The sequence below is a fragment of the Jaculus jaculus genome, chromosome 9 (assembly GCF_020740685.1).
Source record: "Jaculus jaculus isolate mJacJac1 chromosome 9, mJacJac1.mat.Y.cur, whole genome shotgun sequence".
NCBI classification, from domain to species: domain Eukaryota; kingdom Metazoa; phylum Chordata; class Mammalia; order Rodentia; family Dipodidae; genus Jaculus; species Jaculus jaculus.
Window position 1 is genome coordinate 86,285,399 of NC_059110.1, and position 19,641 is coordinate 86,305,039.

Below are 19,641 nucleotides of genomic sequence, written 5' to 3' on the forward strand. Positions count from 1 at the left end.
AGCGGAGGCCATGCTGGGCAGAGTCCGAGTGTGGACGAGTATCATGGGCTTTATGGACTCAAAAGAAAAACCCTGGAAGATTTAAACATGGAAGCCCTGTGATGAGCAGCAGGCCCGAGACTATTAATGGCTGCAGTTCAGAAAGTATTGATGTGGAGGGAGGAGTGGGTTAAGCCCTCCAGGCAGGGAGGCCGGCCAGCAGACTGCTTTCAGTGATCGAGGTGAGTAATGATAGTGATGAGTTGGGGAAGTGGCAGAGTGGGGATGAAGACTGGTGAGCAGATCTGTGGTCCACCTGACAGAATTGAATGATGGATTAGCTGTGGGATATGACGGGAGAGGCAAGATGCCAATTTTTTTGACTTGGGCGCTCAGGTTGTGAACAAGATCATTCCCTGTGTTGGGAGCTGAGCCAGGGGAGCTACTGGTTGGGGAAGGGCTGGCCAGTTACGAGGCGGGCTGGGTGTGAGGCACCTGTGCAGCATCCAGCAGGGATGTGCAGGGGAAGCTGGGCACACAGGTCTGATGCATAGGGCCTCACACTGCCGGCCAGATCCTTGGGCTCCATCTGGCCCAGCATACCTACCCATCTCTGCTTTAAAATATATATTTTAATTAATTAATTTATTTATTTAAGAGAGAATGGGTGCACCATAGCCTCCAACTCCAGATGCATGTACTGTCTTGTGCATCTGGCTTATGTGGGTCTGGGAGAATCGAACCTGGGTCCTCTGGCTTTGCAGGCAAGCACTGTAACTGCTTAGCCATCTCTCTCCAGCCCCCATCTCTGCTTTATAGGTGAGAAAACAGAGCCTAGGTGACCTTGGGTAATACAGGTGATACCTCTGACTTTGTGGTTGCATCTCAGAAAAAGCAGGATGAGTTCCTCCTGTAAGAAGTGCCTAGGCAGTGTCTGGGGACGCCTATGCAGCACTGGGGTGGGCCACAGGGGAGCCTGTGGGAGACATACAAGCAGGACTCAGGCAGCAGGAAAACTGACAGCTTGGCTTTGCTGTCTTCAATCCACCTGCAGGTCCAGAACATCAGCCTCCAGGAAGGGGAGACCCTAATTGTGGAGGGCCTGGGGGGGCCTGACCCACTGCCCTTGGCCAACCAATCTTTTTTGCTGAGGGGCCAAGTCATCCGAAGCCCCACCCACCAAGCAGCCCTGAGGTTCCAGAGCCTTCCACCCCCTGCTGGGCCTGGCACTTTCCATTTCCACTACCAAGGTAAGGCCTGAGCCAGCACTGACTACTGCTCACTTCGGTGGCTATGGCTGTTATTGGAGGGGAAGAGGGGTCTCCTGGGAAGTTTTGGTGCTATTTTTTAAAAAAAGATTTATTTTTATTTATTTATTTGAGACAGAGAGAGGGAGAGAGATACATCAGGGTCTCTAGCCACCGCCAATGAACTCCAGACTCATGTGCCACCATGTGCATCTGGCTTATGTGGGATCTGGAGAATTGAACCTGAGTCCTTGGACCTTGCAGGCATGCGCCTTAACTACTAAGCCAACTCTCCAGCCCTTGGTGCTATTATAGTGAGGTGGGAATGCCAAAGTCAAAGGGGCTTGACAGTGATTGTCTTGATGTCTTTAGCTAACCAGCCTGGGCTTCTTTGCTCGCCTGAGGGAAGGTGAGGAAGGAAAAAGAACTCATTTGTTAAGTTGAGTAGAAAAGTTCCTTTAGAGGAGATCATTACATTTAAAATATCTAGGGTGGGGCTGGAGAGTTGGCTTAGTGATTAAGGCACTTGCTTACAAAGCCAAAGGACCCAGTTCAATTCCCCAGTACCTACGTAAGCCAGATGAGATGCACAAGGTGGTACATGCATCTGGAGTTCTTTTGCAGTGGCTAAAGGCCCTGGTGCACCCATTCTCTCTTTCTGTCTCTCTCTCTCTTAAATAAATAATTACATAAAAATAAAATATTTAAAATCACTAGGGTGTCACACCAGAACCATGTAACTTATGAGATAAGGGGGCAGAAAACCATGACCTGGGGCATTGTTAGGCAAGGAGAGGAGAAGGGCTGGGTGGTTCCTTGAGGAATGTGGATGATCCACTTTCCTGTGCCTCTGTCACCATTCTGCTGACCATGGAGACTCCATCTTGGGAGTCCGTCCCCACCTAACAACCTCAACTGCTGGGTTGTAGATGGGAACCACCTGGTCCTGCTACAAACACATGCTTATACAAAAGGCTGAAGAGGATGCTTTCCTCCACTCATTCCCTTCCCTTCTCCACTCTTCACAAGCATCACCCTCTGTTCCTGTTGGAAAATGAGATCAAAATGTCTCCCCCACAAAGTCATGGTTTGGATTAAACGAAAAGCGTCAAGTGTTGGGGGTGTTTAACGAAGGATCACGGGGCTTGCAGGATGGGAAAGGGAGGAAAAGGGACCTGGCAGGGTGCACCCTTCCTATAAGCGTCCTTCCTGCTCAGCCCCTTCCCTGGGCAGAAGTCGGCTTGATCCTTTGCACAGATTAACTTTAATTCTTACCACAGTGCTGAGAGGGAAATAATTGGTGGAAACAGTCAGGGTATTGTATTGCATTGTCACAGACCACTTCTGCAGCCCTGCAGGGGGAAGCAGCAGATGGATGCGCTGGTACCATGGAGCTGGGGATGCTGGAACCCCACCCTACAGAGCACCAGCCTCGTTCACACATCCTCACTGAAACCGAGGGGCCTCACCCAGTGGGACAGCAGGGAACCCGGCAGTGGGCAAGGTCTATAGAGGGTCTCGGCAAAGGCAAAGGCCCAGCTACAGCAGGGGTGGGCGTCTGGGCGGCCCCTTCAGCCTCCCTAATGGCTCCCAGCAGCTAGCATCATTTCACGCCACGGTAACCTTTTCTCTTGCCACAAATTCCTCTGCACAAAACTGCACACCCTCTCTGTGTTAGGCCAAACAAAAGTGGCTGAATGACAGAAGAGCCAGGCACAGTGAGGGCAAAGCGGACCCCAAGGACAGACCATGAGAGCCCACCTAGTCCTGCTCTTTCTCCACTTCCACCAGCCCTTCCTCCTCTGCCCAGTTGTTTTTTTTTTTTTTTTGTCAATGATCAGCTCTTTCCTTAATGAGTGTAATTCCCCTAATTATAGACTGTAATTAGCCCTGATCCCAGAGATAGGAGCAGGAGGAGTGTGTGCTCACACGTATGTCTCGTGGGCTGGAGAAAGAGGGTGCCAGGAGAGACGGTGAGGGCCCTGGGACCCGTGCCCATGCTGAAGGAATCCAAAGGGCCTCAGGGCAGGAGGGGGTTGTGACTGCCCTTACCCTGCTCCCCGCCCCTGCCAGCTGGGAAGGCAGGTCAAGTGACTGGACCCTCCCTCCTCCATCCGAGCGTTCCTGGCACTGGACCTGGCTCCAGAAACAGCCGCCAGTAAGAAAATAACTCAACAGATTGTGGTGGTGCAGGCTCCCAGGGAACAGTTGGTTGTCATGGCAATAGAATGAAGCTCATCTTGGGAAGTGGCACATTACCCATTGTGGAGTCTAGGGGCCCCACCCAATGCCAGCTTTCTGCCTTCAGCTCAGCTCAGCTCAGCTCAGTTTCCCCATCTGTGAAAAGTGTGTGTGTGGTGTGTGTGTGTGGTGGTGGTGGGGGGGGTCCTTCCCTATAGCTGTTCTGGGACTCAAGGATAAGCACACCTGTCCCACGGCTCCCCAGGGTGTCAGCTTCCCATCCCCTGACCTTTGGGAATGAGTGATGCTCTGAACGTCCTCCAAGGCCTGCCTTGTCTGTTGTTGTCTCGGTTTCCATGACCCCTGAGGCCAAGAATGCAGCGAGGAAGGAAGCAGGGGTCTGTAGAGCCAGGAGCTCAGTTCCCCACTCCATCACTCACTTGCAGTGTGATGAAGACACACGGGCTTTCGAAACCTCAGTCTTCCTGAGCCTTAGTTTTCCTTATCACTCGTTCCTCCTCGTATACCGTTACCATACGTATCTGGTAAGAGGCATGTGAAGGCGCCTTAGGAGTTGGAAAGTGCAACACATGTTAGATGCTGTTACTACTCAAGATTACAAACATTAACAGCCAGCTGGGGTGTTAAGTGTGTGCTCTGTGCCAGGCACGGCACATATGGCCTCTCACTTAACCTCCACGGCATTGGATGTGGTACTCTAAGTGGCTGGTTAAACAAGGAAACTGAGGCACAGAGAAAGTGTCCGAGGTAATACAAGGAAGGAAGCACATACTCAAACCCTGGCAGTCTGACCTCCTCAACATGGCCTGGCCTTACCTGACAATCACAGCTAGCCTTTTATTGACCATTCTCTAAGGAACCCTGTGAGCAGGAACCGCTCTGCCTTCACACATAGCAACCAAGAACAAGACAGGTGAAAAGTCTTAAAACTGCCAGTCGTGGTGGCACATGCCTTTAATCCCAGCACTCGGGAGGCAGAAGTAGGAAGATTTCTGTGAGTTCAAGGCCAGTCTGGGACTACAGAGTGATTCCAGGTCAGCCTGGGCTAGAATGACAATCTACCTTGATACTCCCCACTAATCAAAAAAAAAAAAAACCTCAACCAACTCAAGCTTTGAAACCCTCATCCGTTCAAAGGCAGTTTCTTTTTCTATACACAAAAAGGCACATATGGGCTGGGGAGATGGCTTATGGTTAAGGCCCTTGCTTGCAAAGTCTGCAGGCCTGGGTTCGATTCCTCACTGCCAAGGTCCCACATAGAATCCGATGCACAAAGTAGGGCATGCTTCTGGAGTTTGTTCCTAGTGGCAGGAAGCCCTGGCCTCAAGGTAGGGTTTCACTCTAGCCCAGGCTGACCTGGAATTCACTATGTAGTCTCAGGGTAGCCTTGAACTCACAGCAGTCTTTCTACCACTGACTCCCAAGTGCTGGAATTAAAGATGTGAGCTACCATGCCTGGCTGTTTTGTTTTTGGTTTGTTTGTTTGTTTGTTTGTTTGTTTGTTTGAGGTAGGTTCTCTCTCTAGCCCAGGCTGACCTGGAATTCACTTTGTTAATCTCAGGCTACCCTCAAACACACAGTGATCCTCCTACCTCTGCCTCTCGAGTGCTGGGATTAAAGGCGTGCAACACCTGGCAATAAGATACTTTTTTAAGTAAAGGAACAGAGAAGTGTAACCAGGCCTTCTCTTTGTCTCTCTCTTGACAGCTCGAGACCTTCTTGTGAAACTCAAGCCAGGATCCCCAGTTTTAGCTTCCATCCCAGTTTGGCCCTTGAGTTGGGATTTGTGATTGTTTTGTAGGATTTGCTTCCCCCATGTGGTCGTACATGGTATGAACATCCAAAAAGCTACCAGGTTTCCCAGGGCAACTAGTCCCACCCCCAACTTCCAAGAAATGCTTTGCACACTGCCTCTGTCAGCATGCCTACCTGTCTACCTGTTTGCCTGTCTGTTTGTTTGGTTGTTGTTGTTTTTTTAAGAGGTAGGGTTTCACTCTAGTCCAGTCTGACCTGGAATTCACTATGTAATCTCAGGGTGGCCTCAAACTCTCAGCGATCCTCCTACCTCTGCCTCCCAAGTGCTGGGATTAAAGGCGTGTACCACAATGCCAGGCAGTTTTTTGAGGCAGTTTCTCTAGCCCAGGATGACCTGGAACTAACTATAGCCCAAGATGGCCTTGAACTCACAGTGATCCTCCTACCTGGGATTAAAGGTAGCCACCACACCAGGCCTCGCCATTGCAATCGAGCTTTTTTTTCTTTTTGTTTTTTTAATTTTTTAATTCTTTTATAAAGAATTTTTTTGTTTTATTTATTTATTTGAGAGCGACAGACAGAGAGAGAAAGAGGGAAAGAGAGAGAGAAAGAGAATTGGCAAGCCAGAGCCTGCAGCTACTGCAAACGAACTTCAGATGTGTGTGCCCCCTTGTGCATCTGGCTACTGTGAGTCCTGGGGACTCAAGCTTCGAACCAGGGTCCTTAGGCTTCACAGGCAAGCGCATAACTGCTAAGCCATCTCTCCAGCCCTAAATTTTTATTTTTTGAGGTAGGGTCTCACTCTAGCTCAGGCTGATCTGCTGGAATTCACTGTATAGTCTCAGGGTGGCCCCACACTCTCAGTGATCCACCTAACTCTGCCTCCCAAGTACTGGAATTAAAGGTGTGTTCCACCCAGCTGCCATCAAGCTTTTAAACACGTTTCCAGTGAATACTAGGGAAGTCTTTGCTGTCTCAATCTTTCCCCTTGAAACTCATGCTTGCCTCCTATAGGAAAAATATTATCAATATTTTACATTAATACAAGCTTTTCACTATTCCAAGTGCTTTTGCATCTACAAGTCATTCCATAGACCTTCCCCTACACCCCAGTGCTGAGGTCAAATCTAGGCAAGCACTCTATCACTGAGCTACACCATAACATTTTCTTTCTTTAAAAAAAAGAAGAAATTTATTGATTTATTCATTTGAGAGAGAGAAACAGGCAGGCTAAGCGAGAGAATGGGAGCTCAAGGGCCTCCAGCCGTGGCAAACTCCAGATGCATATGCCCCCTTATGCATCTGGCTTACATGGGTACTGGGAAATCGAACCTAGGTCCTTTGGCTTTGAAGGCAAGTGCCTTACCACTAAGCCATCTCTCCAGCCCTACATTTTCTTTTTGTTGAGATAGGGTATCATGTAACCCAGGCTGTCCTTAAATTTGCTAATTTTGATGACTCAGGTGACTTTGAACTTTTGATCTTCTTGCCTCCTTCAAGTTCTAGGATTACAGGCATGTGCACCATACCTAGTTTTTTGTTTGTTTGTTTGTTTTTCAAGGTAGTGTCTCACTCTGGCCCATGCTAACCTGGAATTCACTATGTAGTCTCAGGGTAGCCTCTAACTCATGGTGATCCTCCTACCTCTGCCTTCTGAGTGCTGGGATTAAAGGCATGAACCACCACGCCTGGCTTTTTTTTTTTTTAATTTATTTTATTCTATTTGTTTTAGAGAGAAAGAGGTAGAGACATATAGGTAGAGAGAGCGAGTGAGAATGGGCACACCAGGGCCTCTAGCCACTACAAAGGAACTCCAGATGCATGTGCCACTAGACACATCTGGCTTACATGGGACCTGGAGAATCGAACCTGGGTATTTAGGCTTCTCAGGCAAATGCCCTAACCGCTAAGCCATCTCTCCAGCCCAACATACCTAGTTTTATGGAGCGCTAAGGATTGAACTCAAGGCCTCAGTCATGCTAGGCAGGCACTCTACCCACTGAGCCACATGCTAGCATTCTTGAAGACATATTATCAGGGCTGGGATTATTGTTTAGTGGCTATAGTGCTTGCCTAGCATGCAGGAAGCCTTGAGTTCTATCTCTAGCACTGAATAAACTGGGTGTGGTGGCACACATGCCTGAAATCCCAGCATTCAGGAAGTGGATGGAGGAAGATCAGAAGGTCAAGGTTATCTTCATCTACTTAGGGAGTTTGAGGTCAGAGAAACCAAGCTAAATAAGGTATTAACCTGTTTAGTCTCAAAATAATCTTATTTATTCATTTATTATAGAGAGAGAGAGAAAGAGGAACAGAGAGAGAGAGAGAATGGGTATGCCAGGGCCTCTAGCCACTGTAAACAAAGCCCAGACGCATGTGCCACCATGGGCTTCTGGCTTATGTGGGTTCTAAGGAATCAAACCTGGGTCTTTAGGCTTTACAGACAAGTACCTTTACTGTTAAGCCATCTCTCCAGATCCTTTTACCTATTTATTTATTTATTTGACAGAGAAAGAGGGAGAGTGAGAGAATGAGTGCACCAGGGCCTCCAGCCACTACAAATGAACTCCAGATGTGTGTGCCACTTTGTGCATCTGGCTAATGTGGGTCCTGGGGAAATCAAACCTGGGTCCTTTGGCTTTGCAGGCAAACGCCTTAACTGCTAAGCCACCCCTCCACCCCTTGAGACAGGATCTTACTGTGTAGCCTTGAACTCAAATCCCTCTTGCCTCAGCCTACCAAGTGCTAGGATCACAGGCATGCACCACTATGTCTAGGAACCATTTTGAACAATAAACAAATGAGGAAAAAGACACAAGAAGCAGGCACCTAATGTTTCACAAGGCTTCTAGCTTGTGGATCTGCTAACCAACCCAAGCTGCTGGGAATATCACCAATGCCTAATAAGGAAAGGGGTTTTTGTTCCGTGTGGAACTTCTAATATTTTTTTCTGGACCCAGAGGACACCTCGAGGCAGGCTGAGGCAGACCAGCATAGGCCTCCACATCCACCCCAGATAGCTAAGCTTCCTGTCCTGTCACGTGTTCTCTCCTTGCAGCCTATCTCCTGAGCTGCCGCTTTCCTCGACGTCCACCTTATGGAGATGTGACTGTCACCAGCCTCCACCCAGGAGGCAGTGCTCGCTTCTACTGTGCCACTGGCTACCAGCTGAGGGGTGCCAGGTTCCTCACCTGCCTCAATGCTACTCAGCCTTTCTGGGACTCCAAGGAACCTGTCTGCATTGGTGAGTGATCTCAGGAGAGAAGGCTTAGTAAAATATTCTCAGAGAGAGAAGTGCGGTGAGGACCATCTCTGTCCTACACTGATGTCTGGTATTGTCACTGACTCTCTACAAGGAAGCCAAAAAAAAAAATGGTCACATACTTCAGTGACATTGAGCCAGTGTTTTTATTGAATACTTACCATGTATAGGCAGCACAGGATTAGAAATCTCAATGAAATAGGGACCCTGCCCTCAAAACCAGAAAGAGGGACATAATGGCACATAAATCACCAAGTTCTAGAAAAGGAAGCAAAAGGTTCCATTGAGGAGATGTGGAGTAGCTGGGCATGATGGCACACACCTATAGTCCCAGCACTCAGGACGCTGAGAACAAAGATTGTGAGTTCATGGCCAGCCTGGGTTACATAGCCAGATCCTGTCTCAAACAAGAAAAGGAGAGGAGAGGGAGGAGAAGAGGAAAGGAGAGATGTGGAGTGGCCTGGAAGGGAAAAGCAGTCAGTCATTCCCAGTTACTATGGAGGTAGCTTCCTAGGAGAGGTAGCATTGAAGGTTTCACATTTTGATATGGACCATGACTTTGGGACAGGAGGAGTGTTTTTATTTATTTTATTTATTTTTTATTTATTTATTTTTATAGAGAGTGAGACAGGGGAGGGGGCAGAAACAGAGAGAGAGAATTGGTGTGTCAGGGCCTCAGCCCCTGGAATTGAACTCCAGACATTTGTGTCACCTAGAGGCTATGTGAGACCTTGTGCTGACTTCACCTTTTGTGTGTCTGGCTTTCATAGGATCTGGAGAGTTATATATAGGTCCTTAGGCTTCACAGGCAAGTGCCTTAACTACTAAGCCATCTCTCCAGCCCTATTTATTATGATTCTTTTTAGACGTAGGGTCTTGCTCTAGCCCAGGCTGACCTGGAATTAGGCTCAGAGTGGCCTCGAACTCACAGCAATCCTCCTACCTCAGCATCCCAAGTGCTGAGATTAAAGGCATGTGCCACCACACTCAGTTCTTTTATTTATTTAATTTATTTATTTATTTATTTTGGTTTTTCGAGGTAAGGTCTCACTCTAGCTCAGGCTGACCTGGATTTCACTATGTAGTCTCAGGGTAGCCTCAAACTCACTGCAATTCTCCTACCTCTGCCTCCTGAGTGCTGGAATTAAAGGCGTGCACCCCCAAGGCTGGCTTATTTATTTATTTTATATTATTTTGTTTTGGTTTTTCAAGGTAGGTTCTCACTCTAGCCCAGGCTGACCTGGAATTCATTCTGTATTCTCAGGGTGACCTTGAACTTTTGGTGATCCTTCTACCTCTGCCTCCTGATTGGCAGATAGCAACAGAAAGAGGGTGGGTGGGCCAGGGACTCCAGCCACTAAAAAGGAACTCAAGGTGCATAAGCCACCATGTGTATCTGGTTTATGTGAGTACTGGGGACTCAAACCTGAGTCCTTAAGCTTTGCAAACAAGTGTCTTAACCACTAAACCATCTCTCCAGCACTTTTTTTTTTTTCATGATAGAGTCTCACTCTAGCTCAAGCTGATGTGGAATTCACTATGTAGTCTCAGGGTGGCCTTGAACTCATGGCGATCCTCCTACCTCTGCCTCCTGAGGGCTGGGATTAAAGACATGAGCCACCATGCCCGGCTCCTTTTTTTTTTCTTCTTCTTTTTTTGAGGGGCTTCAGCTTGTGGTGGGGGGGAGGGTTGTTTGTTTTGTTTTGTTTTGTTTTCAAGGTAGGGTCTTGCTCTAGCCCAGGTTGACCTGGAATTCACTATGTAGTCTCAGGGTGGCCTCGAACTCACTGCAATTCTCCTACCTCTGCCTCCTGAGTGCTGGAATTAAAGGCGTGCACCCCCAAGGCTGGCTTCAGCTTTTGAACCATATCTCCTTCTGTACTCTTCCTGTTGGTTAGCTTCACAGAGCTCAGATGAACGTGCTCTCTCTTTGAGGAGCTCTATCTAATGGGAAGACTGACAAGCAGCTCAGGACACCCAATACTATGCTGGGGCAATCTCAAGTGTGATGGGAATTTGGCCAAGGGAGACTAGCTCCAAAGCAGGCCAGGAGGGCTTCTTGCAGAGATGGCATGGAAGGCTTCCAGAAATGTTAGCTTAGGGCAGTGGAGTGGGTTCATAGACAGCCTATGCAGAAGTGTGGGTGGGGGCACAAAACAGCACAATTTCAATGGGAGCATAGTAAAGTATGCCTGACGGAGAGGGCTCCAGGGAGGGGACACTGAAACTTCATGGGGAGTCGCAGTCACAAAGGGCTTGCTCTCTATCCTAAGGGGAATAGGGAGCCACTGAGTGATTCACAGCCAAGGGTAGGACAGGATCACTTTTGAACTTTCATGTTGAGACCAAGACTCACTCTGGGCCCCCGAGATGTTTATTTATTGTATTGTCTGGAGCCTTCAGATATACGGGCCATGATAGCCTTGCCCCTGAGAGAGCCAGTATCTGGAGCTGTGAGTCCAGGAAGGGCAAGCAAAGCACTGCCTAGAATCAGCCACCTCCTGCTTCAGGCCTTTTCTTGGCCTAAAGTACCTGGCAGGAGCCTCTGGCCGAGACCCAGCAGCCTACACTGCTGCCCTAGGTGAGCCACTCCGCCTCTCCTTAGGAAGGAAGGACAGTCTCGGGCCAGACAGGTCTGTTTTGAATGACAGCGTCCTGGTACCTAAAGAGCTACTGCAGAAAGTGTTGGAGGCCACCTGTGGCCAGCAGTGTCTGCCAAATACCAAGTTTGGGAGCGTTTGTCATCCCTGATATAGTCCTGGCCCCTTCTACATTTATCCACTCATTTTGTTCATCCAGCATTGAAGACCAACTCTGAGCCTGGCCCAAAGCCTTGGCCTTTGTCCCAGGGGGTCCTAGTTAAGGGACAGATCCAAACAACTGGTTTTATGTTTGTTTTTATGATGTTGGGTTTGAACCCAGGAATTTGTCGTCATGCTAGGCAAGCCAAGAGACTAGTTTAACAAAAGTATCCATGGCATGATAAGGCAGGTCTGCAACCCCAGCATTTAAAGGGGCCAAGCAGCAGGGCTGCAAGGTCCAGGCTACATAGGGAGACCCTATTTCAAAAATAAGAGAGAGGGAGGCTGGAGAGATGGCTTAGCAGTTAAGTACCTGCCTGTGAAGCCTAAGGACCCCGATTTGAGGCTAGACTCCCCAGGAGCCATGTAAGCCAGATACACAAGGGGGCACATACATCTGGAGTTTGTTTGCAGTGGCTGGAGGCCCTGGTGCACCCATTCTTTTTCTCTCTCTCTGACTCTTTCTCTGTCTGTGTGTGACTCTCAAATTAATATATAAAATTTTTTTTAAAAAGAGAGAGAGAGAGAGAGAGAGAGAGAGAGAGAGAGAGGTCAGCATGGGAGTGGGGAGCATGCCTGAAAATCCAGCACTTGGGAGATGGGGGAGAGATGAGAATCAGGAATTCAAGGTCATTCTCAGCTCCATAATGAGTTCCAGGCCAGCCTGTGTTATATGAGTACCTGTCTCAAAAACGCTAGCAAGAGCCGGGCGTGGTGGTGCACTCCTTTAATCCCAGCACTCTGGAGGCAGAAGTAGGAGGATTGCTGTGAATTCAAGGCCACCGTGGGACTACATAATGAATCCCAGTTCAGCCTGGGCTACAGCGAGACCCCACCTCGAAAGGCCAAAAACATCTAGAGCTCATTTGCAGTGATTAGAAGCCTTAGTGTGCCCATACTCTGTCCTGTCTGTCTCCCATTTCTTGCAAATAAAAATTAAAGCAGGATGTAGTGGCACACATCTTTAATTCCAGCACTTGGGAGGCAGAGGTAGGAAGACTGCTGAGAGTTCGAGGCCACCCTGACACTACATAGTGAATTCCAGGTCAGACTGGGCTAGAGTGAAACCCTACCTCGAAAAACAAAACAAAACAAAACAAAAAACCCAAAAATTAAAAAAAAAAATTAAAGCACCTACAACCGGGCATGATAGTTCATGCTTTTTTGTTGTTGTTTTTTGTTTTTCAGGGCAGGGTCTCGTTCTAGCCCAAGCTGATCTGGAATTCACCATCTAATTTCAGGCTGGCCTTGAGCTCACAGCCAATAAAAATATTTTTTAAAAGGCTAGCAAGAAAGGACTCCAGAGAGGGAGGGAAGAGAGAGGGAAGAAGGAAGGAATGAAAGGAGGGAGGGAGGGAAGGAGGAAAATGAGGAAGAAGGAAAAAAAGGTATCTTCAGACAGAGGTAGCAGATATACCTAAGAAAGTTAGAGCTTAGAATAAGAGCATATGCCTTTAATCCCAGCACTTCAGAGATAGAGGTAGGAGGATCACCATGAGCTCAAGGCCACTCTGAGAGGACAGAGTGAGTTCCAGGTCAGCCTGTACTACAGCAAGACCCCACCTCAATGGGTGGGGGGGGCTGGGAATAAGAGCCTTAACAAAGCTAGCCTGGGGGCTTCCTAGCGAGGTCAGGAGAGGAGAAAGTGGCTGACCCAGGGCCACAAAGCCAGGCAGTCACAGATCTGCTTAGAGTCAGGAAGGCTGCACCAGGAAAGTCTCAGAGATGTAAACAATTAGCAGATGGGCTTCTGAAGTCCAGGCTGCTGGATCCTCAGCATCATGAACGTGAAAGATTGGCTTTTGGAACAGAACCACAGCAGCACAGAATGCAGGGAGGCAAAGGTCCCTGCTGCCCATGCAGAGGGTACAGGGCTGGAGCCAGAGGCTTTGAGGCTGCCTGGGATGCAAGTAGAGGCCTGCCTAGCCTAAGTCCATCATGACCCACAGCTGCCTGCGGCGGAGTGATCCGCAATGCCACCACTGGCCGCATCGTATCGCCGGGTTTCCCCGGCAACTACAGCAACAACCTCACCTGCCACTGGCTGCTGGAGGCTCCTGAGAGCCAACGCTTGCACTTGCACTTTGAGAAGGTCTCCCTGGCAGAGGATGATGACAGGTGAGGAGCTGTCCTTGGTGGGATGGGAGGTCCTGGCCTGGCAATAAGACGCTGCCAAAGGGATGAGCCCCATGCAGGGGGCAACCCAATCTGGGCTAGCCACTAGCAACACAGATTCCATTTTCTTGGCCCAGGCTTATCATCCGTAATGGAGACAACGTGGAAGCCCCGCCTGTGTATGACTCCTACGAGGTGGAATACTTGCCCATTGAGGGCCTGCTCAGCTCCGGCAGACACTTCTTTGTGGAGCTCAGTACTGATAGCAGCGGGGCAGCAGCGGGCATGGCTCTACGCTATGAGGGTGAGCCTGCTGGGACCTAATGGTGGGGGTGCAGGGCCTAGGCATAACCTCCCGCTCTCTGCCTCCATGGCGTTACCTCTTCTAAATGGGCACCTACTCCCTGCAGCTCCCCTCTACTCCAAGATTCCTACACTATCTTTGCAGGAACTCTTTGCCTAGCCTGTGGCCCAAGAGAATGAATTCTCCAGGTTTCAAAGAACAAACTATGAGTTTGTTGCTAAAATGTTTACCTTGTGTAGCAGACAGCTTCAGGTTCGCTGAGATAAACTTCTAGACTAGGCACAAGGACTACGTAAAAATGCCAGGTACCAGGCATGGTGGCACACACATTTAATCCCAGCACTTGAGAGGCAGAGATAGGATGATTGCCATGAGTTTGAGGTTGGCCTGAGACTACAGAGTGAATTCCAGGTCAGCCTGGGCTACAGCGAGACCCTACCTCAAAAAAAAAAAAAAAAAAAAAACAAAAAAACATCCAGGCGCTATAGTAAGTGCCTGTAATCTCAGTGCTGGGGAGGCAGAGACAGGAGCCTACCTGGAACTCACTGTCCAGTCAGTATAGCCTAACCAGTGAGCTCCAGGCCAGTGAGAGACCCTGTTTCAAAATACACACGAAAGCTGGGTGTGGTGGCGCACGCCTTTAATCCCAGCACTTGGGAAGCAAGGTAGGAGGATTGCCCTGAGTTTGTGGCCTCGCCTGAGTCTACAGAGTGAATTCCAGGTCAGCATGGGCTAGGGGAAAAAAAAAAAGCACATATGGCCAAACATACACGCATGCACACAGTCTACACACACAAACCAGGCACCAAGGAAGGAGAATTGTTGTGAAAGACCTACACATGCATGCATGTTCTCATGAACTCCTCAAAGCATTACGGAGCACCTTCCTTGTCCTAAGCCCAAAAGCAGTGGACATCCAGTGGTGATCGGGATGGTTTCCTGTGCATAACAGAGAGAGAGGCCCGGGCCGTCCCTATCCCTTTACCTCTCGCTCCAAGCCCAGGATTCACACTTGCACTGCGGCAGAGAGGCCCTGCGGAGGAGACTGGGAGGATGCCTGCCCTCTGGGCCAGCCCTAGCCGAGCCTGAGCTGGGCTGGGCCCTGCGCTTTCCAGCCTTCCAGCAGGGCCACTGCTATGAGCCCTTCGTCAAATACGGCAACTTCAGCAGCAGCGCTCCCTCCTACCCTGTGGGCGCCACTGTGGAGTTCAGCTGCGACCCTGGCTACACCCTGGAACAGGGTTCCATCATCATTGAGTGCGTTGACCCGCATGACCCCCAGTGGAACGAGACAGAGCCAGCCTGCCGAGGTCAGCAGGCACAAGTGGGAGGGCCTGCCAGGGCAGGGAGCAGGGTGGCTACCCCAGGAACCAGCCACAGAGCTGGAAACCACAGGGGCCCCGTGACATGTGATACGGGCTTGCCCTAGAGGAGGAGGCAGGGGGTGGTCCGAGCAGCAGGTGGCAGCCCCAGGACACCACACTGGGGGGAATGTGGAGGGGACGCGCCTCCCCGGCCTCCCCTGTCTTGCAGCTGTGTGCAGCGGGGAGATCACAGACTCCGCGGGTGTGGTGCTGTCTCCAAACTGGCCGGAGCCTTACGGCAGAGGGCAGGACTGCATCTGGGGGGTGCACGTGGAGGAGGACAAGCGCATTATGTTGGACATTCGAGTGTGAGTGCCTGGGGTCAGACAAGCCACCTCCTGAGGCTGGGGACACTTCTTGCCCAGTCTTCCCTGGGGTCCCCAGACCTGCCCTTCTCTGAACCTCCTCCTTCACAGGCTACGCATAGGGCCTGGAGATGTACTGACCTTCTACGATGGGGATGACTTGACAGCCCGGGTCCTGGGCCAGTACTCAGGGCCCCGCGGCCACTTCAAGCTCTTTACCTCCATGGCTGATGTCACCATCCAGTTCCAGTCAGATCCTGGGACTTCAGTGATAGGCTACCAGCAGGGATTTGTCATCCACTTCTTTGGTGAGCTTGTATCTGTCTCAGTCAGAATGTAAACCCCCAAACCATGGCAAGGCAAAGAGGCCGGAGCCATGAAGAGCCTGAAGGCTCTTCTTGACAAAGGAAAGCTAGAAGGATACCAGCTATTGCCACAGAAAAGGAGCCTTTGGTTGCAGCAAGAACTTCCTAACAGCTATGTCCTCGTTGGCTTAGTCCTCTCTAATAGATTTGAATAGGATTGGCAATTTCCCTCCCCCTCGCCCCACCACCTCTCAGGCCCAAAGAGCCTTCCAAGGTGCATCTAGAAGTACAGCCAAAACTGAGGTGATAACCCTGGAATCTCGGAGACACAGTGATGTCAGTGATGGGGAGGGGCTTGATCAGACAGGAAGGAATCACTGAGTCTGCGTAGGCTGGGTTAGGCCCTGGACAGTCAGGAGAAGCCAGAGGGCCCTGGGGAGAGGAGATTAGTGTGGTTGCCTTGGTGCTGGCTAAGGAATGGCATCTTGCTGCCTCTTGCTCCCAGAGGTGCCCCGCAATGACACGTGTCCGGAGCTGCCTGAGATCCCCAATGGCTGGAAGAGCCCGTCACAGCCTGAGCTGGTACACGGCACTGTGGTCACTTATCAATGCTACCCTGGATACCAGGTGGTGGGATCCAGTGTACTCATGTGCCAGTGGGACCTAAGCTGGAGTGAGGACCTGCCCTCGTGCCAGAGGGGTGAGTGACCTGTCCCCATGCTCCTAGCTGGTGAGAGAATCCAGCCCTGACCTCATTGTTCTCACTGTTGCCCTCGATGCTCCCTCACTTCCCATAGGCTGTTTCCTTATCCATAAAGAGCAGACCATTTCCTTCCATAGGGCTCTCATCTAAGTACTGCAAGTATATCTCCTTCCTGACCGATGACAAGTCAGTCATACGACTGCTGACCCTAATGCACAGGAAGGGGACAAATGGGTTTGCTGACCCTAATGAGTGGAAAGAGATACACTAGCAAAGCGGAAGATGGTCGGGCATGTTGGCACGTGCTTATAATCTCAGCATTCAGGAGACTGAGGCAGGATGACGGCAAAATTGAGGACAGCCTAGGCTATAGAGTGAGAGCTTGTCACCAAAAGAAACATACTAACCTGACAAGCATGAACACTACAAAAAAAAAAAAAATGGTAGAGACATTTAAATGAAGGCGGAGCAACACGGCGCGAAGATGTCAGCTGGCTTGGAACACTGCGACAAGGCAGCGTGGACAGAATTGTTGACCCTGACTTTCTCTCCTTCCCTCTCCATTCATAGTGACATCATGCCACGACCCAGGGGACGTAGAACACAGCCGACGTCTGGTATCCAATCCTAAATTTCCTGTGGCGGCCACTGTCCAGTACATCTGCGACCAGGGTTTTGTGCTGACAGGCAGTGCCATCCTCACCTGCCATGACCGCCAAGCTGGTAGCCCCAAGTGGAGCGACCGGGCCCCAAAATGTCTCTGTAAGTGTCAGATGGATAGGAAGGGAGCCTCTGGTAGATCTAAGACACTGTTCTTGGAGGCCAGGAGCCTGGCACCCTCACTGGGCTTTGCTTGCATTGCAGTGGAACAACTCAAGCCATGCCATGGCCTCAGTGCCCCTGAGAATGGTGCCCGCAGTCCTGAGAAGCGGCTACACCCGGCAGGGGCTACCATCCACTTCTCCTGTGCCCCTGGTTATGAGCTTAAGGGCCAGACCAGCATCAAGTGTGTGCCTGGCCACCCCTCACACTGGAGTGACCCTCCACCCATATGTAGGGCTGGTGAGTGCCCTGCCCCCCTTTCAAAACCTGTGTCTGGCCCATAGAGCTACTTTAGTAAAGATGACCCATGTTGAGAACCAGAACCTCCTGGCCATGCCCCTTTCATGTGACTTTTGGCCCCCTCAGTCTCTGTCAGATCCCTCTGACCTGGCATCACCATGACAATACAGGAATGGGGTCTCCTTGGACAAATCCTTCTCATGACCAGTCCACTCTCTGTGCTCCTTGCATTGGTGGCTTGGCCCACTGGGCTCACTCACTGCCCTTGGCCCTCCCCTCTTGTTCCAGCCTCTCTGGATGGGTTCTACAACGGCCGTAGCCTGGATGGTGAGTCCCCATGCTTGAGGGCCAGAGAGGTGGTTCCCTCAGCACCTGCTTCTCACAGCTCCCAGGCTACACGTCCCCACAGACTGAAGACAGACCAAGTGCAGTCTGGACCTAGCAGGGCAAATGTTTCTTCCCGGCCCCAACTGGCTAGAGGAAGCTGGCCTCTGGCTGCCCTTGAGAAGGGAGGGAAAGTGGGTTCCCGGTGATGGGGAACTCAGCTCCAATCTTATCCTCTGCTTTCAGTTGCCAAGGCACCTGCCACCTCCAGCGCCTTGGATGCTACCCACATGGCAGCTGCCATTTTTCTGCCCCTGGTGGCCATGGTGCTGCTGGTGGGAGGCGTGTACCTTTACTTCTCTAGGTAAGTCTGGCTTCTTCTCCTGCTCTGATTACTCAACTCACTCCTGCCCCACTCTCCCGACTCTCAGGTTTCTCTGCCCCACAGGCTCCAGGGAAAAAGTCCCCTACAGCTACCCCGAACACGTCCTCGCCCCTATAATCGCATCACAGTGGAGTCAGCATTTGATAATCCAACTTATGAGACTGGAGTAAGTACCCATGCCCACCTGGAACCCTCTCCAGGACTCAATTCTCTGCTCCCTTGGGCAGGCAGCCCTGAGGGTCCCTCTTATTTTCCCCTTTTCCTTGGGAAGGTGGATTATGGCCTGGCAAGTGTTATACAAGTTTCCAACTCCCAGCAGTCTCTTTCCTTTGCAGGAGATGAGAGAATATGAAGTCTCCATCTAGGTTGGGGCAGCCTGGGGATGCCGACACAGCCCTGTGTTACAGCCCAGTGGTAGGGCTCTCAACTCCTTGTTGTACCCCACCTCCTGTACATACCACCTGGGAAGAGATGCCAACCAGTTCCGCAAGAAGTTGTGCCCTGCCCTGCCTGCAATGCCCACCAAGACTTATATTTCTTGACACCACTGCCTGCTTAGGGCTTTTCTTTGGTCCCAAGTCAGGGGGCATCTGACTTGGATAGAATGCAGCTGGAACACATCACCAAGAGCCAGCATTTGCCTGACCTCTCCCATGCCCTGGCCCTCCTGCTTGGAAGTCACAGACAGAGGTTCCACATGGCCACCATCCAGCCCTGGCATTTGGACCCTCCAGCCAAGCTGATTTGACGGCAGTGGGAAAAGCACCAGGGCACTCTTCACAGCGACATCACCAGTGGCCAACACTGGTCTCAATAGAAATCTCTGGATAGTCCTGGTATACCAACATCAGCCCCTCAGGGAGGTTTCTCTAGTCCTTACAGGCCCAGAATTGAAAAGATCTGCCTCCTGCCTATCCCAGCAGAGGTGATAATTGTAAGGGATCATAAAGGGTTCAAGGACTCTACCCCAAGCTCAGGCTGAGCTTCACCAGGTTCTCATGCTCCACACCAAAGCAAGACACCAAACTGCTTCCTGGAAGCCCTATGTCCTGAAAAGAGGGAGACCTTCCTTGATGTTTTTCCCGGCTGTTACAAAAGTCCCCTTTCTCACTAGCACCCCCCCCCTCCAGGCCACTTGCTAGGCTCCCCCTCCTGCCACTGTGTTATGGCCTGCAGGGAGTAGACAGGCATATTCTGGAGAGGAGAAGAAATGCAAGGACCCAGGAATTTGGCATGGAACAAGGGGTCGGAAAGCCCCAGGAAGATGCCCAGTTCTGACTGAAGGCCACTTTGTACATATGATGTATTATAGCTGGGCTCCAGCCACAGAACAATCTTTTATTTCTGTTGTTTCCTTATTAAAATGGTGTTTTTTGAAAAAAAAAATCAAGAAATGGCCAGGTGAATGATACTTTCTTGGAGGGAAAGGAGGTGGTAAATAAGTGGGTGTGGGCCTTGGGACCAGAAGGTTTGGTGGGTCCAGCAATTAATCATCACAAAATATTTTTTTGCGGGGGGGGACACTTTG

General features: G+C 50.4%; 1 protein-coding gene across 3 annotated transcripts in view; it reads left to right on the forward strand.

Annotated features, from left to right (window-relative positions):
* Sez6 (seizure related 6 homolog) overlaps positions 1–19,499 on the forward strand; it is a 54,309-nt gene extending 34,810 nt beyond the window's left edge. The window contains exons 4-17 of one of the 3 annotated variants that reach the window (XM_045159852.1): positions 1,034–1,229; positions 8,242–8,427; positions 13,196–13,364; positions 13,499–13,665; positions 14,781–14,975; positions 15,199–15,337; positions 15,446–15,642; positions 16,145–16,339; positions 16,913–17,104; positions 17,207–17,404; positions 17,693–17,731; positions 17,975–18,092; positions 18,177–18,279; positions 18,433–19,499. In XM_045159852.1, coding sequence (XP_045015787.1) covers positions 1,034–1,229; positions 8,242–8,427; positions 13,196–13,364; positions 13,499–13,665; positions 14,781–14,975; positions 15,199–15,337; positions 15,446–15,642; positions 16,145–16,339; positions 16,913–17,104; positions 17,207–17,404; positions 17,693–17,731; positions 17,975–18,092; positions 18,177–18,279; positions 18,433–18,465 — 2,127 coding nt within the window. In that variant the 3' untranslated portion in view covers positions 18,466–19,499. The remainder of the gene's footprint in view (positions 1–1,033; positions 1,230–8,241; positions 8,428–13,195; positions 13,365–13,498; positions 13,666–14,780; positions 14,976–15,198; positions 15,338–15,445; positions 15,643–16,144; positions 16,340–16,912; positions 17,105–17,206; positions 17,405–17,692; positions 17,732–17,974; positions 18,093–18,176; positions 18,280–18,432) is intronic. The other 2 variants (XM_045159853.1, XM_045159854.1) reach the window with 2 other exon arrangements.
* Positions 19,500–19,641: the final 142 nt, after the last annotated feature.